We start from the raw sequence: 26,309 nt of genomic DNA on the forward strand, positions 1-26,309 counted from the left end.
CAGGTACTATTTCAATAGTACTTTAACTGAAACCAGGTGTAATTTGAATTCCAGGTAGGAAGCAGTTTCCAAGTGATGTATCAAGAAGAACACATGGATCAATGGGTCACAAGCTGATGCTGATCTAGTAAGCAAAATCCATTATGGTGGAAATGATATACATAACATATACACTATATATGTCTGTATGTATGTGTGCATGTATGTATGTATATATACACACATACACATATATAACACATACATGTAATATACTGCACCTTGATATATTACTTTTTTGGTTCTGTACACTAAAAAAGTTGGTATTTTTTGATGTGCATATTGGATTAGGAAGTGTTATTGTTATCACTGCTGCCCCCCTCTAAAGAGGGTAATTTGCTTCCAAAATCAGTCTAGACCTGTCTCCCTCAAATGCTGTGTACCTACAGAGCTGTGAGTATTTTCCAGCAAACTGGCAGGTATTAGCACAGTCCCAGATTCTAGGAAAGGTATTGGTTGGGGAATGTGACTGCTGTGTGGGGAAGGCTCCGGATTAGTAAAACAGACACATAAGACAAAGGTACAAAATGGGGTATTAATTCAAGGAGAGAAAAGACAGCTCACCAGCATTAAATTGGTAATTAATAGGATAAAGCATTATCTGGTGCTGCAGAACCATCCCCCAAACTCCTCAACTTGCTTAGTCTGTGCTTATTGCCAAGAAGGTTTGGAGCAAAGCCAAACTCAGCTTGATAGGTCAAGACAGAATGAACTTTTATAAAAATGGGGGCCACCACGACACCAAGGGATAAAGGCACAAATCTGGTTGCACTCAGGCTGTTTAGCAGAGGTGCCATGTATGCAGCCAAGTCTGGGCTGATTTTTTCAAGGGAGTTAAAGAAAAAACTGCCTTGAGGTACTGGTTCAGCTTTGGCACAAAATCCAAATAATCAGTACTTTGGAAAGCATTCTGCGCCTCAATCCTTTCCATAGCTGAACAATTTGCTCCAAATACATTCAATTCATCCAGAAAATGAGAATTACCATCCTGGCACTTATTCAGCAATAGTTCTCCTTAGACCTATCAAAAATACCAGACGAAAATCTAATACAACTTATTTTGGTAAACTGACCAATACAGTTAAGAAAAGGGATCAAATTAATCCAAATTCCAACTCCAGTGGAAAAGTTATTTGAAGTAAGGATCTATCTGTCCAAATACCTCCCAGGTAATGGGAATACATGCTTTACTATGGGAAGAAACATTTTTAAAAGAGTTAAATAAAACACTGAAGTTGTGTGTAAGTTACTTTTCTTGTTACCAAGAATAAATATTACAAGATGTCTATATCCTTCACTGCCTAAATAAATATGTGTTATAAATTGAAATTATTTGAAAATCCTATATAAAACAATAGTCAGAGAGAGGTGAAAAAATTATCATTATAGAAAATTATGTCTTTAAATGAAATTATTGTTTTTGACAGCTGGGAGTTAGGTGTTAATACTGCAGGAATGAGGAAGAAGCAAAGGATTTACAAATTATAGGCAATGACTAATGTTGCCCTTGAGCAGTTTATAATAAATCTGTTGTCATTTAAAAATGAATGCATATGGGCATCAAACTCATGAACATCTCCAGAGTGTTCTGCGCCTTGCATTGATCTGTACTTGAAGGATAAACTCATTTAGTTGTGGATGAGCTATGGACCAAGCAATTCAGATGCCAGTAAAGCTAACAAAAGCCTGTTAATGTATTGATAAATGCTTTGTAACACATCACATCCTCATGAAAGAATGAATCTGAGGCCAGCCAAGTGCAAGAAATCATGCTGCCTGCCGAGATGTGTGGTCATAATGAGACAGCAGCACATTATAAAGTACAGGGTTAAAAGTTAGTACAGATAAAAAAGTTCTACTTAGGGCAAAGGAAGGTCAACCAGGAAGGCAATAATTCCTGCCTTAAATGTCGATTGTATTTTTGACAGTACCTTGATTTCCAAAGCTGGTATCAATACCAGAGCCATCCCAGGACTCCACTGCGCTGTCCACACTTGGCACTGCAGTGGAATAGATGTCTGAGAGCTTGCCAGATTTCTGTGCAGCAGAGCTTTCATCTTCAGCATCACTCAGCTCACTCACGTGACCCACAGGCACAGAAAATTTCTTGGGACTGGTAGCTGAATAGGATTATATAAAAAAAAGGTGTTGATCCTTGCTTTACTGCAGTTCTGAGAATCTGGTTTTTACTCCTGACACCAAGCTTTTCCATGGATGGCTAAATGCTTGTTAATCTGCAGTAACATGTGCATTAAGGACCATGGATGGTACTCTTGGCCCCACTCACCATCTGTTTGCTTCTTGATTTTCAAGGTGACAGTTTCTCCTGCCATCTGTAACAAATGAATGGCTTCACTCAAAGGTTTTCCTTTCAGACTGCTACTATTTATTGCTAGGATTCTGTCTCCTATGTGAATTGCCCCAGTCCTACAATAAGAAAGAGAAATAAAACATTGAGAATAGAGAGTAAAAGGCAACAAAGGCAATTTCTTTACATTTTGGAGCATTAAAGTCTCATCTCCCTTTCTTTCATTTTGCTTTTACTGCTGTGTCACAGAGTAATTCTTTTGTTAGAAATGCTTAAAGCAAGTCACCTTTGTTGTAGTGACTATAGCAGAGCTGAGGCATTATGTGCATTTCTGTTACTGTGACAGTTGAGTTAATCACCTGTGGATGAAACTCACTGCAGCCCACCTGCTCAAGAGCAATCTCAGACAGCTTAGTAAATCCTAAATTGAGTCAAGTTTCTAGAAGTCTCATAACATTGTAAGCAAGCAACACTGCTATTTCACAAACCTGGCCTTCAGGATGGGTCAATCAAGAAAAGAAAATAAATTATTTTTGTGTAAATGGTTCTGGCTGTGCACAGTATCATGTTTTGTGTGCTGAACCTTCTCTCTGAAACCACCACCAAAGGTGAAACCACCAAATTTCAACGACTCATCCAATCTGAGAAATGACAGGTGACAGAAATCCTGATCATTTTCATTATTCTCTATCTATCACTTACCATGAGGAGCATTTCTGCTCCTCTGAAAACACTTCCTATGGTGTATGTAAGTGCACATGCAGATGCAGTAGCAGATAAGCGTATGATGAGTTCAGATAAACCTGCACACATGAAGTGCTTTCTTTATTTATTGCATTATACAACCCTATTGGTTTTAAAAGACTGCTAAAATGTTCCTGTTACTCAAACTGCTCAGTTGGATTGATATAGGTTTTCCTTGGTGATCTATAATAATACACAATCCTCTGCCTTGTATCATATGTACACCCTGCTCATGCTCCTGGAGCTTGCAATGATCAAAAAACAACAGCAAAAATATTATGAACTCAGATTTGGAGAATTATAAAAAAAATCAATTGCTAACCCAGGAAAATCAGGGTTTTTTGGTAAACAAAACAAATCTCTATTTTGACAGAGGGAACATTGAAAATAATTTTCTTTCCAACTTACCTTTCAGCTAATCCTCCTTTTGTAAGGCTGGAAATGATTATGGGATCAAAGGGCTCTTCAGTACCAGAGATTGTAATTCCAAGAGGCCCACCATAGCGCTTGAGCTCAACAGTATAAATAATTGCTCCAGAGCTCTCCTGTTCATCTGCAATAAATGCCAAGGGGATGCAATTGATTTCTTATGAAAGAAGGAATGAAAAAAATAGCATATTCAGTCTAGTGACTGGTAATCGAACAACACTTTCAAAGGATCACATCTCAGATACAATTCTTAATCACATTCTACCAGATTATTTTCTAAAAAACAAAAATTACCTATTATGCAATTTTTTATTACCAAAAGCTGATAGAAAAACAAGTTGATAGAAAAACTCTCCTCATTCTGTTAAGACTAAATTTTACTCTCTTTAAAATCTTTAGATGGTCTTCCTATCAAACTAGAACTTAAGGCTATTTCGTTACAGAATCACAGATTGATTGAAGTTGAAAAGGATCTCTGGATGCCTCCTTGTCCAACCTCCTTGGACAAGCAGGGCCAACTACAGCTGATTTCCCAGGGTTGTGTCCAGCTGGCTCTTGAATTTCTCCATGGGTAGAAACCCCACAACCTCTCTGTACAGCCTGTGCCAGTGTTTGGTCACTCTCAAAGTAAAGAAGTGTTTCCTGACACTAACAGAACCGCAGTGTGTTTAGGTTTGTGTTCAGTCCCTCTGGTCCTGCCACTGGGCACCACTGAGGAGAGCCTGGCTCTGTCTGCTTTACACCCTCCCCCCAGATATTTACACACCCTAATAAGATTCTCCAGGCTGAGTGGTCCTATCTCCCCCAGCCTTTCCTCAGAGGAGAGATGCTCTGGCCTCTTCATTACCTTTGTGACCCTTTGCTGGACCTCATCCACTGTATGTCCATGTCTGTCTTGTGCTGGGCAGCCCATGGACTGGACCCAGCACTCCAGAAATCCCTCTGCTCTGCTGAGCAGCAGAGAAGCATCACCTCCTTGGACCTGCTGGCCAGGCTCTGCCTCTTGCAGACCAGGAGGCTGTTGTCCTTATTTGCCACAGTGTCACATTATTAGAGAAAAGGCAAGTTACTACTATGGTATAAATACTGATACTCATCTGTTTCTTGAACTGAATAGAAGGTATTTAAAATTAAAGGTAATTCAAAAGTTTTAAACCCAAACTTTCTTAAATTCAAAAGTCATTGTAAGATGAGCAGCTGTGTTTGTAAATAGTCCATGTTTTTGATGGACATGTTTTGAGCTTTTTGTAACAGAATCAAAAATATCTTCTGTATACTGAATTATCAACTAAACTGAATAGTAAGTCCATTAGATATTATTTCATGATATTGCTTGAAGTAATTTGAAGTTGAACTTTGAAGTTATTTTTAAGTTTTATCTCACCAAACAATTATCAGAATTGGAAAAGAATCCATCACTGAGTTAATTTAAATACAATGTATTTCCTTAAACAACACTCAATAGGCATTTCACCAACAAGATATGTGCCTGTATTTATACAATGCTCTTTACATATTATTAAAAAAATCCTAACCATAGAAGGAGAGCAATCAACTGTAGCATCTTTGAGTTGTGAAGTAATATTTTAAAATTTAAAATGCCAGAATTCTCCTCAAAGTAACAAATGCTTTCTAGCTCATGTTCTGATATTGGAATTCAGCCAGGACAACTGGTCTGGTGGACAAATTCTCTTAGATCTGTGGGTAATGACATTTTAAGCAGTTCAGTGAATGTGGAAAATGTCTAGGATGCACATTCCATAAATGTTACTAAAACAACTTAGAAAATTCAAATGTTATAATTCCCATAGATAGAAAAGCTTAGAAAGGGAAAAAAAAAAAACCCCAAACCTACATCACTAGCAAAGGCTCAAAGAGTTGCCTCCTTCTAATACTAAATGTGGTACTTTAGGCAGAACTGCAGGAACACTAATACATTTGAAGCTACTTAAATTTCTTCCCAATTTTCAGAAAATGTTTAGATTTTCAGCCCCCCACCTTCTCCTTCTATATCCTCCTTGCTATCCATGTACAGAAAAAGCTACACACACAGACTCAAAGGAGAGAAGCATTAGTGGTGTTCATTCAGCAAAGAACACAGGGGGTTTGTGCCTGCTGGGGCACTGCCATCAGTGTTGTGGCACAGTTCACATCATGCACTTTGTTTGCCATGCCCTTCCCAGAAGCAGCCAGGTCCCCAGATGTCACTGGAAGCCCCTGTGTGGCTCACAGTGGGCTGGCATGCACGCTGCCACTGCACAGCAGAACAGGGGCAGCTTTGCTTGCTTAAAGCATTTATGAACAACCACAAATCCCCTGGGGTCTAATGCTGGCACTGTTCATCCAGAGGTGGCATGGACATGGTACAAGGCTTCAGCTGAAAGGTGGAAAGTAACACACCAGCTAGCTGAAAATGTAATAGCCAGCACTTGCTAACAAGTGACACAACATTAACATTTCTCTGCTATATACACAAAATGAATAAAAAGTTACTAACAATCAGCAGCCCTTCCACATGAGAGCTGGAAGTCTATAGATCTCAGTGAATGACTGGAAAGGAGACTGGTCCATTACATCTGTTTCTGGTTAGCTGTAGGTCAGACAATTATTGGTAGAATGTTATGCTGAGCTATCCAAGAACAGGGCCTGAATTCACCAGGAAGGCCAGTTCTGCCATGTGAAAGCAAAGAATGGTAATATTCAAGAAAGGGAGCTAGCCATGAGGTTAATCAGGATTTAAGATTGTCCTCAGTTTGGGAAGCTGGCAAGAAGAAAAGGAAAAATTGTTGCAAGCATACCTCCATCTGGGGAGAAGATATAACTGAAGTACTATGGTTATGGGTCTCATCTTTTTGAGATTTTCCATCTTTCTTTTCTTGTGATGCAATTCTTGTGGCTAATTCTTGGAAACCACATTTAATGAAAGTAGATCCTCTGTGCTTCAGTGGCTCTGCTGTGCCCAGTGGCCTCTTGCTCATCAGAACAACATCAGAGCAATAGAGCGACAAGGGCAAAGAGCAGCAGGATCTGGGGAGCCCTGACGCCTCACCCTGCTGTGGCCTCAGCTGCACGATGGCTCAAAGGGACACAGCTCTGAGAGCCCCACTCTCTGCCTCACCTTCCTCAAAAAAATATGCAGTGAGAAATAAAAAGAAGTTTAAATCTTAATCTTATTCTGTGCTTTACAAAACATTTTGGAGTGCTCCATGCCTACTCATCAATCAGCATTAGGCTTGTATTTTCTCAGGGAATTTATTATTTTCCTCTGTTGAGTTTGAGCAGCACATTTCTTCCTTTGTGAGGAAAAACACTTTCATAAGTAAATTAATGGCAAACACAAAAAGAATTATTTTAACTGAGATATACTTTTTATTACACCTTTGCTACTGTTATACCACTAAATAATTTTTCTTTAACATTTGAGGAGACACTCACTCATTTTAAATTTCAAAGTACCTCAAATCTGCTATAATTACTTTTGTTTACACTTTGACACTTAGTCAACTCTTACAAGAATAATTTGTACAAAGAATTTTTTTTAGTAGGTTTCTGAGTAGCTGTCCAGTTACACTTGAATTGTTCAGTTACACCAATCATGTCTGGATAAAACACTGTAGTTCAGTTACACCAATCATGTCTGGATAAAACACTGTGTGAGAATCTTGATACAGATACATATCAAGCAATGAGAGTGTGTAAAAGGAAACCGTGGTATAAGAATCCCACTGAGACTAAAATCTGTACCAGATACCATGGCGTGCAATACCTAAGAGAGCAAAGATCTTATTTTCCATGAATGGAGACCGAAATCCTCATTTCAATTACAGCGACCATTTGCACAAGGTACTAAATGCAGCTGCCTTTGCTTTGTACTATAATACTGAGAAGATACTTGGTTTGCTTTCAAAATCAGTTAGGAGGGGGAAAGAAAAAGGAAACAAGCCTTCTAGTGCAATTCTAAACAGCACTTCAACAGCTGCACTTAATTTCAAATAATAAAGTGTGGCAGGTTGTGCCTTTTTGCTGTGAGAAGCTCTTTACAAAAAGAGCTGAAGAGAACTGAATCTCCACTTTGTGCTTTTGTGTAACACTGTAATATAAACACCAGCAGTAATAGTAGTTATAACTGTCTTACTTCCTTTGCCCTACAGTGCATAACAGAACTCACTTTATTATCTCCAGGTAGAAATTCTGCTCTTATGGAATCCACAGTGGGGAAGACACAAGACTATGAATACATGTAGGTGCAGAAAATTATGGCAAGTCCATTATTGCATTGGGCTGATCAGACATGGCATCCATCAGATATCCAGCACAGTGCATAAAGTACTACTTACCTTGTCAAAAGTCAAATTTTTAAGTTTATGGACAAAGCACACACTACACCACTTTGTTGGAGAACTGAAGCCTAGGGATCCATGCTTTGCTAACCATGATTCCAATTTTAAAAGCAGAGAAAATCCCAATACTCTGGTAAGAAACAGATCAACTTTATATGGCTGCACCTGAGGGCCAATTGTCTTTTCACTGAACTGAAGACCTAATTTTGCAGTGCAAGCAATATAGCCAGTGAGAAAATTCAACACTTTACATACCATTAAAATTCTTTTTAGGTGACATTTTCTGATTATCATTAGCATAAACCAGACATGTTCAGAAAAAACATTTCACTAAAATTGAAATGAAATCCCCTATGCCCTAGAAATCCTGAAAATCCACAGGAATCTGCCATAGTCATTGCTAATACCGGAATTATCTTCGTCCTTGCGGATCTTTAGCTTTACAAGGTCCTCACAGTGCTGGAGGATCTGGACAGCATCTTCCATGGAGCAGTTGTCAAGGCGAATATTATCTATTGCCAGCAACTTATCACCCAGTTCCAGTGTCCCAGTCCTGCAAACAAGCAAACAAGCTGACATGAAACTCAAGTAACTTTAAAAGGAAGGTATCTGGGAAGGTCTAAATATTATTATAGAAACAAGATGTGTTGTGGTGTGCTGTATTGTCCCATTTTGGCCTTCCAGGTCACTTTCCCAGGTGTGCCTATACTCTCTCCCTTCCCCCTTACCCCCATGCTGAGTGAGTCCTGTCACTCAGACTTAACATTCCAGCAAGGCGTTGTGTGGTTGGTCAAGTTCAAAGGATGCCACTCAGGCCTGGGGGTCATTGGCCTGTCTGGGTGTCATCTTCCCCTGAGACCCTGCCCCTGTCACCTGGTTGGTGGCTCACCTGTACCTCCCCTCCCCCTGTCCCTGAGCTTAAAAAGGTGATCAGATCATGCGGTCGGGGTTCTGTTGGAGCAGATCCTCATGTGCAGACCTGTGTAACCATGGAATAAACCTCTGGACATTAAACCTTCCAGCAGAATCCTCTCCTTTTTCTCTTCACCATCGCCTGAAACTATTCCTCTTGAGGTAACGGGGTTCCAACAAGCCTGGACTTGTTCAGTGCCCAGCTGCAACCACCAGCAAGCTAAGGTATCTCTGGGGTGATACACCACAGTTGCTGCCTTTGGCCCAGCAGCGAGGGTCAGACTGGCCCAGGCACAATCCAACTGGTAATATTGGGAGCCTTTTTTTTTCCAATAAAGATGGATTTTTAGGATAATTATTTCTTAATATGCCTTCTATTTTCTAACTTTTCACAGAAGTTTTTATTTAAAAAAGAAGCGCACAGTCTCTTACAAGCTCTCTCTGTTTAATTTGAATTTGCCTGGTTACACACATAAACAGATTTTTATTGGGAGCTTTTTTTGGGAGTCTTACCTGTGAGCAACACTTCCTTTCTTGATATCAGAAATAACCAGAGGGTCCCCTGGTTTTCTGCTCGATGGAGCTGTAATAAAGAATATATACAGACATTTGGGTTTGTTTCTAGATGTGCAGATGGACTAATTTTGACCATAAATCAGTACTTCCTACACATTCCTTACTTGTGTCATATTCCTCCCCTACCCCTAAATTATCTGAACTTGAGGTGAAAACTAACACCAGCAGCATACTGGCAAGACTGGATACTCCTCAAACATTAGAAAATTTCAGAATTGCAGTGAGTGGTACAAAGAGAACTTAGCCTGATATGTCTGAATTCTGGGTTAGACCAGGACTGAGCCATGTGAAGACACCACAGTACAGCTCCAGTGATCTATCATAAAATTCTGCACAGCTGTAACACATAAGAAAGACTTTCTGTAATTATAATCTTTCAGTGCAACTACTAATGGTGATTTTTTGGCAGAATAAATCCTGTAATACCATATCCCTGTCCAACAGAGCTGCTCTGGCAAAATATCTAGAGTGGGCTAGTCCACATTCTTTCCATCCACTTGTGTCCCATCCAGTGCTTAAGGCAGAGGTATGAAGGTAAGGTGTCCTGGCTGAGAAGGAGGAATCCACTCCAATAAAGCTGATGCTGTGGACAGTGGCCACACACCCCACTGGGCTGATACACTCTTAGCAGGTTTGCACAGGTGTAGCTCACAGCACACCACTGTTTGCTTTACTGTAACTCACTGCTTCCTCTGAAGCAACCTGTGCCTCTTTTGGTGAGAGTAACCTTGCCCCCCTGTACTGCTGCCGGACCATAAGAATTGTGGACTTTTCCTAACTTTGTACTGGGGATGCCTACTACAAACTGCAATTCCAGGCAGTTTAGTAAAACTCCCACCACTCTCCTTGCACACTTATCTCTTTTTGGAAGAATCTGACATTAATAGTCAATTTTTCTATCTGTCTCTCATGGTTAAAAACATACTCTGCTCTTCAGCGCCAGGCATTGCGATTCTTTACCAACTTGTGTAAAAGTATTTGACAAGTTTCCCTTGGTCAGGAAATTTACTCTGCAATTTTGCTTGACCTTCAGCTGCCTAGGAAGCAGTTAAATACACCAGAGGAAGTCAACAGTGATCACTATCTATTTCCAGAGGACTGTTACTTGAAGTGGCTTTGCTGAGTGCATTGTTTTGGAGGGTTCATCCATTTGCTGACAGAAGACTGCACTGTAGATCTGATATGGCAAGCAGTCACCTTAGAATTTGAGGGTGAGGAAGACACATTGTTAGACATCTGTGTGGCACATGCTGTCTACCTCTGGGAAGAACACCTACAGCTGCTCTGCCCAGGAGGTGCTCCATGTGGTGAACACAGACAGACTTTTGGGACTGCTAACAAAGAGTGTGCTGATAATAAAACATTGCCATGTGGTAAAACACTCTCAGCTCTCCTGAAAGCACTAATTAGTTTTGCACATTTAGTATTCTTCAACTGGCCTACACCATTCCTGCTCTGTGAACTGAGTCCCTGCACTCTTTCACAGACGGTACCAGCAGGCTCCCAGGCCTGAACTGACAATCACCCAAAAAAACCTGCCCTTATTGGAGGATCACCTACAAAATCCTGATGTCAGTTACTTTAGCTGCTCAAGAATCTTCTCTTTGATGCAAAATGACAGATCTTCACCTACAGCAACCACATGGTAAATTAATAATGACATTTCCAACACAATATGCTAACAGGTCTTGTTAACCTTAGCTGCCCTGGCTGAGACAGCCTTTGAATGTCCAAAGGAACTGTTCAAGAACTGCTAAAGAGCCATATTTCAAATGCAATGTGAAAGTCCAGAAGACAGACATACAAGGACTCTGAAGAATTTTTAGAAATTTTTCTAAACCAGCATGCTTTCAGGAAATGTTTATGTTGCAATTTAGAGAACAATAATTACCTTTTTGCAAGATATGTTCTTTTCATAGCTTGTTTCTCATACTTTCATGTCATGGGTAAAATACATTCAAACTCCATCATTTAATTGAATCCTTTGAATTTGTTTTACCAATTAGTATCTTGTTAAAATTTTAGAGTATCACTTTGGTGATTTTTTAATTCCATGTTTTTGCCCTCTGGGTTGCCTTACTCTGAGGTTATAGGCTATCCACCACAGACTAGGGTTTGAGTTTTGAAATACTTTTCATGAAAGGGTCTTACAAAATTACCAGAACTAAGAAAACAGTACATTATTGTTGCAAAAAGAAGAGAGGAGGAACCAAAATGAGGGAAAGAGCACAGCTCAAAGAGCAGAACCACAAAGTACATGTGGATGCAAAGATTATGATGCTGCACACAAAGTTATCACCGTTTCAAACTGAGGAAGTGTGAACCAGAAGCATTTTAAGAGTTCTCCTGGGCTATTATTTGGTCTGGAGAATGAAAGCCTTTTTGTAGGCACCAAACAGCTCTGTGTGGAATGAATCCCCCCACAATGAGAAGCAGTACACCACACTTCATTTTGTTATTGTTCAGTGCTCATGGCATACTTCCTACAAATTATTCAAGTTGTGTTGCAGAGATAAAATCACGAATTCCCTCCCAAAATTTTGGACCTTTTTGCACATTAACACAGGCTAAGATTGTCTCCCAAACACTGGTGAACAAATGCTGTCTACAGCAAGAAGATTGAGTACTACCCTGATTTTACAGATAAGCAAAGGAAACATAGGAAAATTTTGGTCAAAGTATGACAGTTTTCAGTGAGCAATTTGAGATATCCATGCCTTTATATCTTACAATAGTTTGTAGAATATAACAGCTTCTATGTTTGAAATACAACTACTGGCATTTTCAGCAACAGCTGCAGACGAGTAGCATTTCTGTAAGTGCAACCCCATGATCTCAATATTTCTGCATAAAATCAAGCATCCACCTGTGGAAAATCTCCACCCCCCACTCCCAGAATGACTTGTCTCAGCACAAGTCTTTTGCAGAGAAGAGAAAAACCACCCTAATTTCTCCAGGGTAGCATCAAACCACCTTGACCATGAGATTGCCTCCTTTGTCTTTCTGCAATCCTCCATCCTGCTCATTATGCAGCCTCCATCCCCTTTGTTATACACCACTGTTTCATCTCTCCCCAGGGAGCAGAGAAACCAGAGATCCAGAAGGAAAGCAGTCTTTGACCAGTTCATATACCCACATCAATTAATGTAAGCTTGAAGGGACACTGTACAGCTTCCAGGCTCCACTTCAGAATTATTTCTGGTTTTAAGAGGCTGTTAAAAATAAAGCACCTTACCATTCACCCATGTCCAGCCTTCTTGTTCAAGTCCCAGCTGCCCCTAATCCTGATCACAGTTCAGTCTCTCCCCTCATTTGCTGCCTCTCTGTTACAGCTTTCCACTTGTTTCCTCTCCTCGCCCAATGAAGATCTCATCTCATCTCATCTCATCTCATCTCATCTCATCTCATCTCATCTCATCTCATCTCATCTCATCTCATCTCATCTCATCTATCTCATCTCATCTCATCTCATCTTTTTCTTCCCTGTTCCAGCTGGTAGTCTTGTTCAGCTTTGCAGAGACCTTAGAGTCTGTATGAATAACTACAAATGGACTGAAGAGTGCATGAAGTTGTACAGGTACTAAATTTAGTGTTGCAGCTAAATGGCTGCTCTTAAGCAAGTTGTTTGTTGTCTCTAAATTACTCTTTGATCTGGTCTCCATCCCAGGTCTCTCTACCCTATTCTACTACACTTACCCAGCCACTTGAAAGTAAGTTCAATGAAATGCTGTCAGTTACATTTTAAAAAAACCCTCAAAAAATGCTCCTTGCTTATTTCATTGCTAACTCAAACAAAACTGCCCACAAAGTGACCTCAACAGATTTTGGGCTGGACATCTCACCCACCACCCAGACAAAACCCACTACTTTCAGCCTGGCTTCAAACTCTGGAGTTTGATCAAGCCCTGAACAAACTGAACAAACAAAGGAAGATGCTCATGTGATGGAAAAATATATTTTATACAAAGTCAGTCCATTTATCCACAATACTGGTTTACAGCTACTACAAATTTTTAAGAATAGTGTGATTAATAAATAGATAATTAAGTTTTTTAAAATTACACTGATGCAGCTCTTTTGTTCCTTAAGTATTGGTTCATGTGGAGCCGCTGAGAAATCTGTTGATATTTTTCTGTCTTGAAAAGAATTACCTGTAATGCTTCAAAATTAAGTAGAGCTTGCCAGATGAAATCCCAAAATACACAGAAGTATGTTTTAGAAAATAAATTCTCATAGTCAACGTATCTTTAGGTATTTACAAAGCTTGTTTCCAATGAAATACAAAAACAATAAAGCTGACTATGGTATAGCTGCTAGACAAAGTGACTCAGAGAAACTGAAGATAGTTTGGGTGAGATTCTGATATTCTTACCAGCTTTGCAGCCTCTTATTCCTTGAATAGTCCCATTAGCTTCAGAGAGATTATTTATGAAGCAAGGTGCTGCAGTTCATTACCAGTAAGGATATCAGAATCTTACATAAGACAGAAAAAAAGAAAAGGAAAGGAGAAAAAAAAAAAAAAAAGCTGTTAAATACAATTACCAGAATCCACTAGTAAGTCATTTTACTGGACATCATTCAATGTTCTTGACAAAAAAATAATTAGTCTGTGATAAAGTAGCCAGTTGCCTCAAAAACCTTTAAAAAACGTTTTTGTCTTTGAAAATAAAATCTATATTCATTACATGGTTTCAAGTCAATGTCAAATAAATTGAACAGCTTTGAGTACTACTAGCACTACTTGTAAATGTTCCTTCTTCTAGGGAATGATTCTGCTACAAAAGCATAATCACATGCACAGGAACACTCCTGTGTTTAATTTGAATGGTATAATTTTAAGAACTAAGGCCTTCTATTTGCTCTAATCAGGTAACTGGGTGTGAAACTAGTGATATGTGAAGCATGAAATATAAGGTCATGTATATTTGCAAAATATGAAAATATGAAATAAGATCTATATTCAGTAAGTATTTTTCATTGATAAATTAGACAGATAGTGCAGAGCTGAGGGACAAATGATAGGACTGCAATGTGTGTATGAAGGCAGCAGTAGGCAAGACCACTATACTGGGAGATAACTGATATGAACTATCCAAAACTCAGAGCCCTGGATTAATATGAACAGTGATGCTCATGAAACTTTCTTCTCTCCTGCTTTTAAGGGGTTATGCCATCTAAGGGGATTTTTAATGTTTTCTGTTATTTTTCCCTTGAATTAATAAATCTGAAATGAAAGAAAGTCTCTTCTCCTATTACAAGTCTTGTTTTTCAAAGTCTATGAATTAGCTTATTTGTCTTTAGTGTTGTGTGTCATCTCAGATATGCCTTCAATAAAGCACCTGGCTGTAACTGTGCAAGCACTCTTGGTGCTCATTACCATGGAAAACAATTCCAAGAAAGAGAAATAAATTCCTCTTCTAGGATCTCTGACTCCTAACAGCTGACCTAGAAGAACTCTTGGACTTAAAAATAGACAAATGCTCACATGCCAGTCCAAAGTGAAGTTGCACTTCCTGTCTGACAAAAAATGTCTGTCTTGTCTGTCAGATTAGGTAATTTCCTGACTTTCTTATACAAATCCCAAACTAAATGGGGGATATGGAAAGTAAGAAAGGTGTTTCTCTGTAATGTTTTAATAGCACTTTCTCATTTACCATTAACTCCATTAACTTGAGAAGGAAGAGGATGAAACAGGTCTCTAGCCCTTTCAAGAGATCAAGCCCACAAGTGAATGAATCTGATCACCTCCATTCCCCCCATCCATACCAACTCTGCCAAGTTTCCTTTAGTATTTGTTCCTTAAAAGAAATCATATAGCTTTCTGAAAATATCAGTAATCAATGGCATGCTAATGTGCCCTGACAGAAATTTGACAAAATGAATATAAAATGTTTGTATTCTTCAAATCATATTGCCTTATTTAGCAGTTAATTAGGTAAAACAGAGCAAAACACTGAAAAGCAAGCATGACATGCAGCAATTCAAGACTTCTACCAGTTATTAATAGAAACCCTTTAAAACAATGTAAATAATTTATCCTAGATAAATTTTATATGAATTAAATACTACTAATGAGATTATTATATAGAAGAGATAATTTAATTTAAATACGTTAAAGATACTGCAGTATATTCACAAAAGCAGAGAGCTAAGACCAACCACATGTTATTCTGATTATATAAAGCACTAATTTTATAAAGCACTAATTTTTTTAAATTAAATTCCAGATCAGTAAGGCATGCAAAGTTTGTAAGAACAGTGCTAAAAACTAAATTCCAAGAACATTAGCTTTCCATTAAAAGTTTATTCCTACAGACAAAAAAAAGTAGATGTCTGCATTCCAAAAAACAACACAAATCAAATTACTAAGATCATATTTTTTCAATAACCTTAAAAACCTTTATCAGTCTTAAGAATAACATTTAAATAGAACAGCCTCGCTCCAGGTTTTCTCATTTCTCAATATTTTCATTTGCACAGATACATGTAGACCTACGATTTTGCTTCAAATATCACATCACATCTTACAGAGTCTAACAGTATCACACTCATTCAAGTGTGCAACACAAACAAACAGGCCTGCAGTGTCTCTCATTTGTTCCTGAGATGTAATCCTAAGCACTGAGATCCCTGCTGTACTTTTGATTAACCATATTCCACTGTGCTGGTAAAAGCTTTGAGAATACAAGACAAAGCACAATCTTGCCCCAAGACACATGAAAAACTCCAAAGGAAGACTAATAGCCTAAGAAAGGCCACAGCCATAAAAGAATGTTAATTCTAATGACACCAGATTCTGCAGTGTCAAGCCCATTAACTTTGATATGGATTGTTTTTCCTTCCCTCAAGAGCTGAATTCAGTATGCTGGAGTTCACCTGGTCAAAATCCAGTTCTAACACATTGTTTTACTCTCACCTCACAAAATAAATATAGGAACACTTTTAATTTCAAACCACAGCAACAAATACTTCTTGAGAAACAGACTGATGCCAGCTCTTGTGGCTTTCTTCAGCAATCTCTGCAATCCTCAGTGAAAGAGGATTTTGCTGTGAGCTGCACATTCAGGACTGGCCAAACGTTCTAGAGACTGAGGATGTACCTGGGTTCTGAAGCAGAAAATAACCCTAGGTATGTGGGTCCTCATGTCTGTGAGACCCTTCAGAGGGGTTCTGTTCAGGAGCCTGTGAGGGACCATGACAGACTCTGCTATAATACTTTTGCATGGACCTAATTCTGATTTTCTTTTTAATAAGTAACTTTAATTGGAGTTACATATTTACTATGCATGTGAAAGAGTAAGTCAAACATTAGATTTGGCAAACTTCTGGCTTTGTTAACTACTTGAAGGGGAGTATAAACATATTACAGAACAGTATTTCAAAAGAGAAAAAGAGTAAAAGAAGCTAGAAAAAGGAAAAAAAAATTATACCAAGAGAAATGCTAGTCTGTAGCTACAAGATCTACTATCTGCAGATTACCCCATAAATGTGGTCAGAAAAAAGAAACCCTTGTACTTACAACTTATGGTGATGCCAAGTTCCACATTATGCTTCTTTGGTAGTTTCACATGAAATGTTCCACTGCTTGGTATAACTGATTCTATTAAAAAACATTTAAATTGTTAGATAATTTATAAGGCACAGCAATTCCACGAGCATGGAACTATGCATGTAAGTTGATGAAATCACACCAGAGTCACAAGGCAGGGATGAAACACGGGTGCTAAAATGAAGGAGGTATGATTTATAACTCTACCAGTAATTTCACGGTTACTCAATTTTTTTTAGGGTTTAACTGAATTTGTGGAGATTGCATGGGCCAGCAGCCAGCTGAGACTGCAGGTTTTAGCTCATATGCAAGTTCTGTGAGCACATGGGAAAATTTCACTGCTGGCAGACAGCTTTTAATTAAAAGGACAGGAGATTGAGTCATGAGGATTTCTGACCTTTGCTGCTGCAGGACTAGCACTTATTTTTAACTGTCCACTAAGGTAACTGCCATGGGTGTAACATCTAGTGGGAAAAAAACGAATCCAGTGGTGCACACACATAATGTGTACTTGATATACACAATTTGTGATTTCATGGGTATATTCTGTGTGCTTAAACACATTACAGAATAAAGGAATGCCATTAGTAATAATACCAGAAAAATTAACAATGATTCTTCTGACCTTTATAAATTAATTTTCTGTTATTTTAATACTGTAAGTGAAACACCTCAAGAGTTTTTTTTGTTTATCCACCCTTTTTAATTTTCTGTCTTGTGAAACATTTCATTATTTGGCCTGTAGAGGATTTGTCTCTGTTTAGCAGAACATTTCTATCTCAGGCCAGAAAAATGCCTGGAAATAAGTCAGAGGAGAGACAGTCACCAGATCTTACTACAGGACCTGTCATTTCTATTTGCTTTCAGAAGTAGACTGCAGGGCTGTGTGAAATGAGAAAGCTGTACAAGAAACCACGTTTCAAATAAGTCACTTGAAAACTGAATGGTGTAGATGTGAGAAGAAAACCTCTACCTCAGATTCCTAACACTTGCAATGTACTTGGGATTTATTCCTTCATTTTTCTTGTAAGACAGAATAACAGAACATTCATACCTGCAACATCAAATTCTATTTCCAAAGTGACCTTGTTGGTGATGGAGGAGTCTCTGAGCAGTTGATTGGCCTCATCAAATGTGCTGTCTTCTGTTGGGACACCATTTATTGACACTATTCTGTCTCCTATTTGCAGCACCCCACACCTTGGTACAAAACGATACAAAACAATCATCAGATGTGCATGTTACCAGAACCAGCAGTATCACAGAATCATTTAGGCAGTGAAAATGTTTTAACATCACTGAGCCCTGCCATTAACCCAGCACTGACAAGCCCACCCGTTCATTGTTGATTTGCCATGTTTACATGTCTTTTAAATACCATCAGGAATTGAGTCTGAACTTCTTCCCTGGGCAGTCTGTTCCAGTCCTTGACAACCTTTTTAACTGAAGAAATGTTTCCTAATATTCAATCTAAACCTACCCTGGCACAACTTGAGGCCATTTCCTCTTGTCCTGTTGTGTGTTATCTGGGAGAAGAGACCAATCCCCACCTGGCTACATCCTGTTATCAGACAGTTGTGGGGAGATATAAGGCTGCCCTGGCCTCCTTTCCTCCAGATAAAACACCCCCAGCTCCCTCAGCTGCTCCTTGTTAGAGTTCTTCAGCCCCTTCACTGGCTCCACTGCCCTTCTCTGGGCACACTCCAGCACCTCAATGTCTTTCATATAAAGAGGGGCTCAGAATGAACACAGCACCTGAGGTGTGCCCTCACCAGTGCCAAGCACAGGGACATGATCACTGCCCTGGTTTGGCTGGCCACACAGTTTCTGATATGACCCACCTGATCAAACACCTTAACCGGACCTTGAAGGACAATTATGGCATAGCATCTCACCAAGCTACCTAGGCACAGAAGCTGCTGCCCCTTTGCACCACGACACTATCTAGCACTCCCAGTATGGGTCATGCCCTCTAGGTGCTGGGACCCAGGAAGAGGGGTCTTCATGCTTCCACCCCACCCATGGACATCATCTGTGCCTCTGACCCTGGGCTGCAGGTGAAATGGCAGCTGGTGCTTGTCTGTGCAGCTGCTATCATTCCCATGACACGATTAAATACATTTTTAAGCATAAAAATGTAATTGAAATAATTAGTAAGTCAAAATTCTGGTACTCCCTAAGATTTGATTCTGTACCAAAACTGAAAAGAGCTGGCTATAGCTTTCCCCCGGCACACTCAATTATCACTATTTTGACTTCACTGGTTTTTCTGATTTTTTCTTTTTTTTGGTTTTGTTTTGCATGAATATAGCTTCCAGTCTCCTTCTGGAGGACTCTGTATGGTCAGAACACCGGTGCTTGTCATTCTTTTATAGCTGACCAAGTGCATGAAACACCATTGTCAGAACAGAAAGTGTATTATTTGCCCCACTCCACTGAGCAAGGCCCTGCAATTTGTCACAACACGGAAGAGAGCAAGAAGCCCAAAGCCCCCGAGAACGCCCATGGAAGGCACTCAGCAGTCAGTCCAAGAGCTCACCTTTCCGCCGGACTGTCAGCCTCAATGTAGGAAATGAGGGGTGGAGAGGACAAGGTCTCAGTAGCAAACACGCTACCCTGGAGCTGTATCCCAAACCCCACTATGGGGTCAGCTGTCAGCACCACTTCTGTGGTTTCTGTGTGGACCACCTGCCCAGCCAAACCAACAGTGCTAGAGGCTAAAGACACTATAAAACAGAGCAGACCAGGAGGAAAGACATTCATATACAGCAGAAGTTTCATTGCTTTTTGAGAAAATTGTTCTTTACAATAAATCTAGTCAATGAAATGTCTCTTTAAAAGTCAATTTAGGCTAGAGTTTATAAATTATGTATAAACAGTTATGGCATATAAGATAATAGAAAACATCTGGTTGTATGCTGGAATGCAAAAAGATAATTCTTGTTCTGAGTAAAATAAATGTGTTTGATATCCCCACTCCAAAAATCTCAGGACATCCTTGAATTCTGTTTGCATTAGGTTGGAGGCATGGATAAGCAGAACTTCAACAGGAACTAAGGCAATTGGAGGCACAAGCCCAGCTGTTATTCAGGCAGATTCCTCTTTTGAACATCTCACAGCCATTCACTGTAGTTAGCAACAAAGCACACGAATCAGGCTTGCTTGCAAGAAGTAAGGATGCATTCTTCTTGTACGTGTTTACCATAAGTCAGCCATTTGTCAGGCTAACTGGGTAATGTATGGAAGTTGAAGAAACCACCCTGTTTTGCCAACCAGTGTATCTCAAGGGATTGTGAGAAAAAAGGTTCTGTGGGGTCTTTCAAAGCCACTGGGGGACCCTTCTATGAGAAACTCAGGCTTTACTCACACCTTTTCTGAAAGGCTGCAGTACAGATCAAGACAAAAACTACCTGTAAAAGGAGGGACTGCATCTTTGCCTCCCTGACCTCTGTCTAAACGTCTATTGTATTATGGTTTGAATTCCCCCAGTGACAAACTATTGCCTTTCATGTCATACACATGTCTGCTAAGGATTAGGTACAATTTCATAGTTTATTTGAGGGAGAGGTTACTTGTGCATTTTTTTTTCTTTGATGCGGGGAAAAAAAATGTTGACATTATAGACAGTATTAGTGCAACTGTAAAAAGATGTCAGAGGTTATATAAGTATTTTCCCACACTATGGGGCTGCAAGCATTGGCATTTTGCTCTATATCAGTTAGTATAAATCTGATTGATGTGTCACAGCTGGCAATGACAGATCTTTGCAAAATTTTTCACTTGCCAAAAAGCTCACAATTTTCTGTTTTCTTCCAGCAAAGCCCCTTCCCACACTAAAACTATCTCTTCCAAGTAACTGTGAATTCTTCCTCATATCTTGTTTTAAGTTTTCTTTCTAAGAATTCTAAGAATCATTTTTAAGAATCATTTCAGATACTCAATAGCTTCCTTCTTACTCTTTTATCTGCACTCAATAAGATATGCTTATACACAAATACAAATACTAAAAATCTGTTCTTAGAAACTTCCATCAGCTTTAGCATTTACTGCATCTGAGAAATAGGTTTCTCCAGCCCTCACTGCTGCAAAGGCTAAAATATAATGAAACCAAATAAATTAATACAATACCTAAGACACCTTCTAGAAACATCTAAATTTAGGGCAAAGGAAAGTTCAATTTTCCCTTTCTTAAAGGTCATATAACAATTGCTTGTTACCTTCATCTCTATCTCCCATCGCTTACGCCTCTATTCCCTCCATGCAGCAGGTATCTAGCTGACTCTGTAACCTCCTTACTCTTTTTATAATGTCCTACTAGGAACCTAAATATCTCACAAAATTTATTTCAACTTTCAGTTGAAATAAAGACAGTAAAAGTTTTAATTAACATGGGGAAATTAAGTCACTATCTGCAGGATTTAAAACTCACTCTGATAAACATTTTGATGATGTCGACACTTAAATATGATAATTAGGAACTCCTTCCACTCCAAAAGAAAAGGAAAGTGAAACAGGAACAAAAAAAACCTCTCAGAGATTAAAATTATCCTTTCTTAATCATGTCTCTTAATCAATATTTCCTAAGACTCTAAATGCCACAGGTACCCAAAGTGTAAAATGTCACAGGTACCAAAACCCATGACTTAGAGCACGTTGGGGTTTGTAACTCAACAGTAACTGCAGCAAGAAACAGTGACATTTTTTGGCTCCTTGGTGGATTAGAATTTTTACAGGCCAGGAAGCAGCGCTGTTGATTTTAAAAGGGGACATGAATGTGTTTGTATTTCCAGTGAACACTGCTTGCTATTGCTAGGGGTACATTCCAGCATACTTGTATAGCTCTCATCTAACTCTTAGAAACATTCCTGGGGGCTGGTTTGCTATATGCTCTGCAGTTATGCAAATCATGATCATGAATTTGAAGATTATGCACTTTTATGCCCGCAGTTATACAAGAAGCACAACAAGATGTGCTTCAAGGTGCATCTATGGGTTATTATGCCTCCAGTCTCCCACTCTGACCTACAAGCAATTAAAAAATATTCGCAATTCCTCCTGATAGCTGTTGAGAAAAGAGCACCTGTGCATGTCTAAAACTCTCTCAAACTTTTACCACATATGCAATCCTGGTAAAGTAAATTGGTATTAATTATGGCTCGTTTGCAACCACTAATAGGGACCTAATGCAAAATACTTCAGGATTTAAACTTTAATGAAATAATAATGTAAGTGTTCCAACAATGAATCCCACACCTTAAACAAACAAACAAAAGCAGAAGAAGAATAAAACCTGAAAACAAGCGACAAAAAAAGCATGTGGCAGCAGGGCATGCCCCCAACTTTTACAGCCACATGTTTAGAAGGATCTGCATAACTAATGCAATAATTGTTAAATCAATTTTAATGTTAAAACTTTATAGCAACCTATGTATTTTTATTACTAAGTAACATTCTAAAAGATTTAATAAACTTTAATAAAACTCTCAAATGATCCAACTGGATTAAAGAAAAAAATCCCACTAAAAATTAAAGACTCTGCTACTCTTTTTCCATGAAAAGCACAGCAATCTACCTGGTTCTCATGAGCCTCCCACAAAGGGAGAGGTTTTCCAAGTCTTGTTGATGGATAGTGGAAAGATACAGGACTGGACATTCTCTATCCTGGTCCAGAGCAGTGTGGGTCTCTAAAATGGGCTGTTATTGCTGTCACAAGTATGGGTATAAGTCTACTAACTGAGTAAGGAACTTTGCATGGGCTGAGAAGCAAACCCACAAAAAGAGCAAACAAGTCTGGCTGGCCAGCCAATTCCTCCACAGCCAGTTCCAGTTCAGGGCTGTTGATGCAGTCACAGGTTGTACTGAGGCACTGACCACTCAGTGATGGGGCCAGTTTCAGGTATTTTGTAATGCTCTGTATCGAGACCTCACAATGCAAATGGGTAATAAACTACTGCACAACTAGGCCTTGTCCTAACTTCTCCTATCTAGAGATTTGTTTACTCATAGCAGCTTGTTATCCCCAGGGCCTTCTGACTTGAAAAATCTTTTAGGTGGGCTGCAGTAAGTATGTGACTGTTCCCCTAAATGCCACATCACTGGCCTTGTTTTGAGTCTTTCAAGGTAACACAGACAAGGCTTCCTCGAAGGAAAAATATCTGAAAAATTTAAGTTACAGCTGTGTCCAAGATCCATAACAAGATTAGCTTTGAGGATTTCATCCTTTGTTGAACAGCTAAAACATAGCACAACCGATGAACAATTTTTTGCATTGATTTTACTATTCAAATCAATTACTACTAGTGTAACACTACTACTGGTTCTCAAGCGCAAAGGAGAAGGTGTAAGAGCTGGATCTCTACTGATACCATAGCATGACAGACACAGTATCCCCCCTTGACCAAAAAGAATGCATTAGAAGCTAACATGTCAATAGATGAGCTGTGAAAAATGGCTGATCGGATTAAAAACAAAAAATGCACTTACAGGCAAATGTTATGCAAAAATATGTGCTTTACAGAAGAAATAACAAGCAAGCAACAAAAACTGCAAGAAAGCAAAACCTCAGTTCCTCTCTAATGTGTTCTCATAATTCTGTAGTGATTGGCCTTGGAAGCTGCTGGTTTGCTCTGGTTTTACTATGAACATGGGGAATCTTTAAAATACAGCAGCAGTGCTGTAATGTGCAGCAGCTCAGTTCTTTCAGAGTGGACTTCTGAGCACTGTTACCTAGAGCAAATGATTTACAGAGCAGTTCTCACCTCCCTGAGTTGCTGTGGGTTGCACAAAGACAGACAAACCAAAAGAGAGGAGGCACTCTCATGGAGTCTGGGAAAAAATGCACTGACACAGCCACACTCTTTCCAGCCCAGTGAATGCTTAGCAATATGCAAAATGGAACAGCCTGAATAGATCTGTTCTGGCTTGGGAAATGACTGACTCATAGGCAATCCATGCTTTGAGTCCCAGAGAGTGGTCAAATGAGGCTATTTAGTCTTCACTGTAACGTGCTCTCCCTCACCAAAATGACTGTACAGGTCATGGTGTAGATGTAAACATTAGAACTACCTAGGAGGTGCTGTGGCAAGCTCTGCCTTCCCTAATGTGACAGCTGGTTGAGCTTACCAGCAATCTGCTTTTTACTATTCCCTAATGAACATAGGAAGAGTTAAAAAAGGAATTTTAAAATCACTTCAGTAATGGTATAATAAACTCTTCCAGCACTGTCTGAAAAAAATATTCCTTTATAAATTTCAGATGAGATAGTTATGCTAGACAGCATCTACTCATCTCATTTTAGCACTGGACAAATATTTTCACCCTTGTGTTTCCCTACGTCTACCAGGAACTCTCCCTTCTGTCTAGACTATATGTGTTTAATTAAGGTACTGTGCTTTTTTTCTGCATCTTCCCCCTCCTCCACCCATTCATTCACTGCACATTTTTGAGGAAATGCAGTTACCACCTACAGGAGCTTTTGAAGTCCTTCTTTTTCATCCTCCGCCTCATCATTGTCCCCCGTGGGCTGGTGGAGTAGAGGCTGCGAGGCAAGGTCCCCATGTTCAGGGAACTCAGGCTGTATGCACTCATGGAGGTAGGAGAGAAGGATGAAGACACCAGAGCTGCTGTAAGAAATCAAACACTTGGCATACAGCACTCAGTCTTCACAGAAGAGCGCGGCACATGCCCGTAACTCATCAATGAATCAAACATTTTATGTATAGGCTGTGTATGATGCACAGGAATGCTTGGTGCACTTCCAATAACAAAGATATTTAAACCACACAGGTGACCCTAGGAAAAAGTAAAGCCAGCATTTCGTGACAACACTTGCTGGAAGCTAACAAAGATAATGTAGACACAAAAGATTATTCATAGTATACAACTTACTTTAAGAAAACCATGTGAAATTAAACTTTTCAACACATATCCCCAGACTAATGCAAATCAATATATTTAGATACACTGATTTTAGAAATGCTTTTTTGTAGTAGGTAATTTCTGACAAAGATTTGTAAGCAAGGCTTTGCATTCAAAAATCATGCTTTGTATAGACTTTTCCAATCCAATGGTCTACTCAAACATAGAAGAAGAGTTGATTAATTCAGAATTTTCAAGCCTTTTCCTGCCTACAAAGGCTGCTTTGTTATAGAGAAGAAAAGGTGTAAAATGTCAGAAATAACCTTGGCATGGCTATGAAAAAGTGTAGCATCCATAAAACTGAAAAGGTTTTAGAGCCTGAAATGGGAAAAGTATGAGCGAAAGAAGAAGGGAGGGAGGAGGAAGAAAAGAGAGGAGGAGGAGGAAGAAGAAGAAGAGGAGAAGTGAGTGTGTCAGCAGGAAAAGGTGTGAACATTACGAAGGCTTTTTTGAGGAGGCGCTTTCTGGAATTTCAAGGCTGGCATCCTGCAATGGTCAGGGTGGTAGGTGTTATAATGGTGGTAGGTGAGGAGGCTGCTCTGGCTGTTGGCACACGAATCCCAGGTAAGTTGCCTGTTGCTTCTTTCAACCTTCACTGCCCGCATGAAGGGATGATGGAAAATCAGAAAACAAAAGGACCAGAGAAGAGGTAAAAGTAACTGAATTGCACAAACAAAATAAAAAAAAACTATAGACCAGAAGTGAAAGAAAGAAAACAAATTGAAAATAAAATAAAACAAAACAAAACAAAATAAAATGAAATAAAATAAAATAAATAACCTGGTCTTGTCTTTTTATCAGGGGGTTCTAACTTGAGGAGCAGAAATAATATTTTTTCTCAGAAAAACATTTCTGATTGAGTTTTTTCTTTCTTTTTTATATTTCTTTCAAAAATTATGGTTACTGAATTGATTTCTTATCTCCTTCTGGCTACAGAGCTAAGATTGCAAACTTTCTCAGAAAATACTAAGATATTACATATGACCACTAACTGAAGGTTAATAACTCTCTGCTTGCATTAATCTATTTTAAAAAGACCAACCAGATACTTTACATGGCACTGCCTAGAATGGAGATGCTTCCCTGCCATTTCAATTTACTGTATTGACATTTTAATTTTGCCACAATCTATTGCTGGCATTATGCTATTCTGTGCAGTAAATGACTTCCCAATGCCAGAAGCAGGAAAACTATCCTGAAACCTGGTTAATAAAGAAAAGAGGTCTTATTGATTAGCTGGATTTGCAATTTTGTATTTTTGTTTAGTGGTTTTTGTGTTTTTTTTTTTTTTTTTTTAACTTGATCTTCAAAACTTTAAAATAATCCTTCACTGGATGAAATTTGATACTGTATTTAATTATTTAATTGTGGGTTCTATGTGCCGAAAGTGAAGACTGGTATTTACTAAGAGAATGGGAAGCATTTCAGTTGTCAAATCTTAAAGTAAAGGGATTGAAGTCTCCCTTGATTAAATACAATATATTCATCATTAAAT

At 39.0% G+C, this 26,309-nt stretch overlaps 1 protein-coding gene across 1 annotated transcript in view; it reads right to left on the reverse strand.

Annotated features, from left to right (window-relative positions):
* Nucleotides 1–26,309, reverse strand: part of GRIP1 (glutamate receptor interacting protein 1) — a 212,269-nt gene that overhangs the window by 16,219 nt on the left and 169,741 nt on the right. The window contains exons 10-18 of the mRNA XM_059471871.1: nucleotides 24,364–24,516; nucleotides 19,437–19,623; nucleotides 17,952–18,097; nucleotides 16,868–16,948; nucleotides 9,286–9,355; nucleotides 8,268–8,413; nucleotides 3,500–3,644; nucleotides 2,327–2,466; nucleotides 1,971–2,159 (exon numbers count right to left, since the gene is read on the reverse strand). Of these exons, the coding sequence (XP_059327854.1) occupies nucleotides 1,971–2,159; nucleotides 2,327–2,466; nucleotides 3,500–3,644; nucleotides 8,268–8,413; nucleotides 9,286–9,355; nucleotides 16,868–16,948; nucleotides 17,952–18,097; nucleotides 19,437–19,623; nucleotides 24,364–24,516 (1,257 nt within the window). The remainder of the gene's footprint in view (nucleotides 1–1,970; nucleotides 2,160–2,326; nucleotides 2,467–3,499; nucleotides 3,645–8,267; nucleotides 8,414–9,285; nucleotides 9,356–16,867; nucleotides 16,949–17,951; nucleotides 18,098–19,436; nucleotides 19,624–24,363; nucleotides 24,517–26,309) is intronic.

The sequence above is a fragment of the Ammospiza nelsoni genome, chromosome 5 (assembly GCF_027579445.1).
Source record: "Ammospiza nelsoni isolate bAmmNel1 chromosome 5, bAmmNel1.pri, whole genome shotgun sequence".
Taxonomy (NCBI): domain Eukaryota; kingdom Metazoa; phylum Chordata; class Aves; order Passeriformes; family Passerellidae; genus Ammospiza; species Ammospiza nelsoni.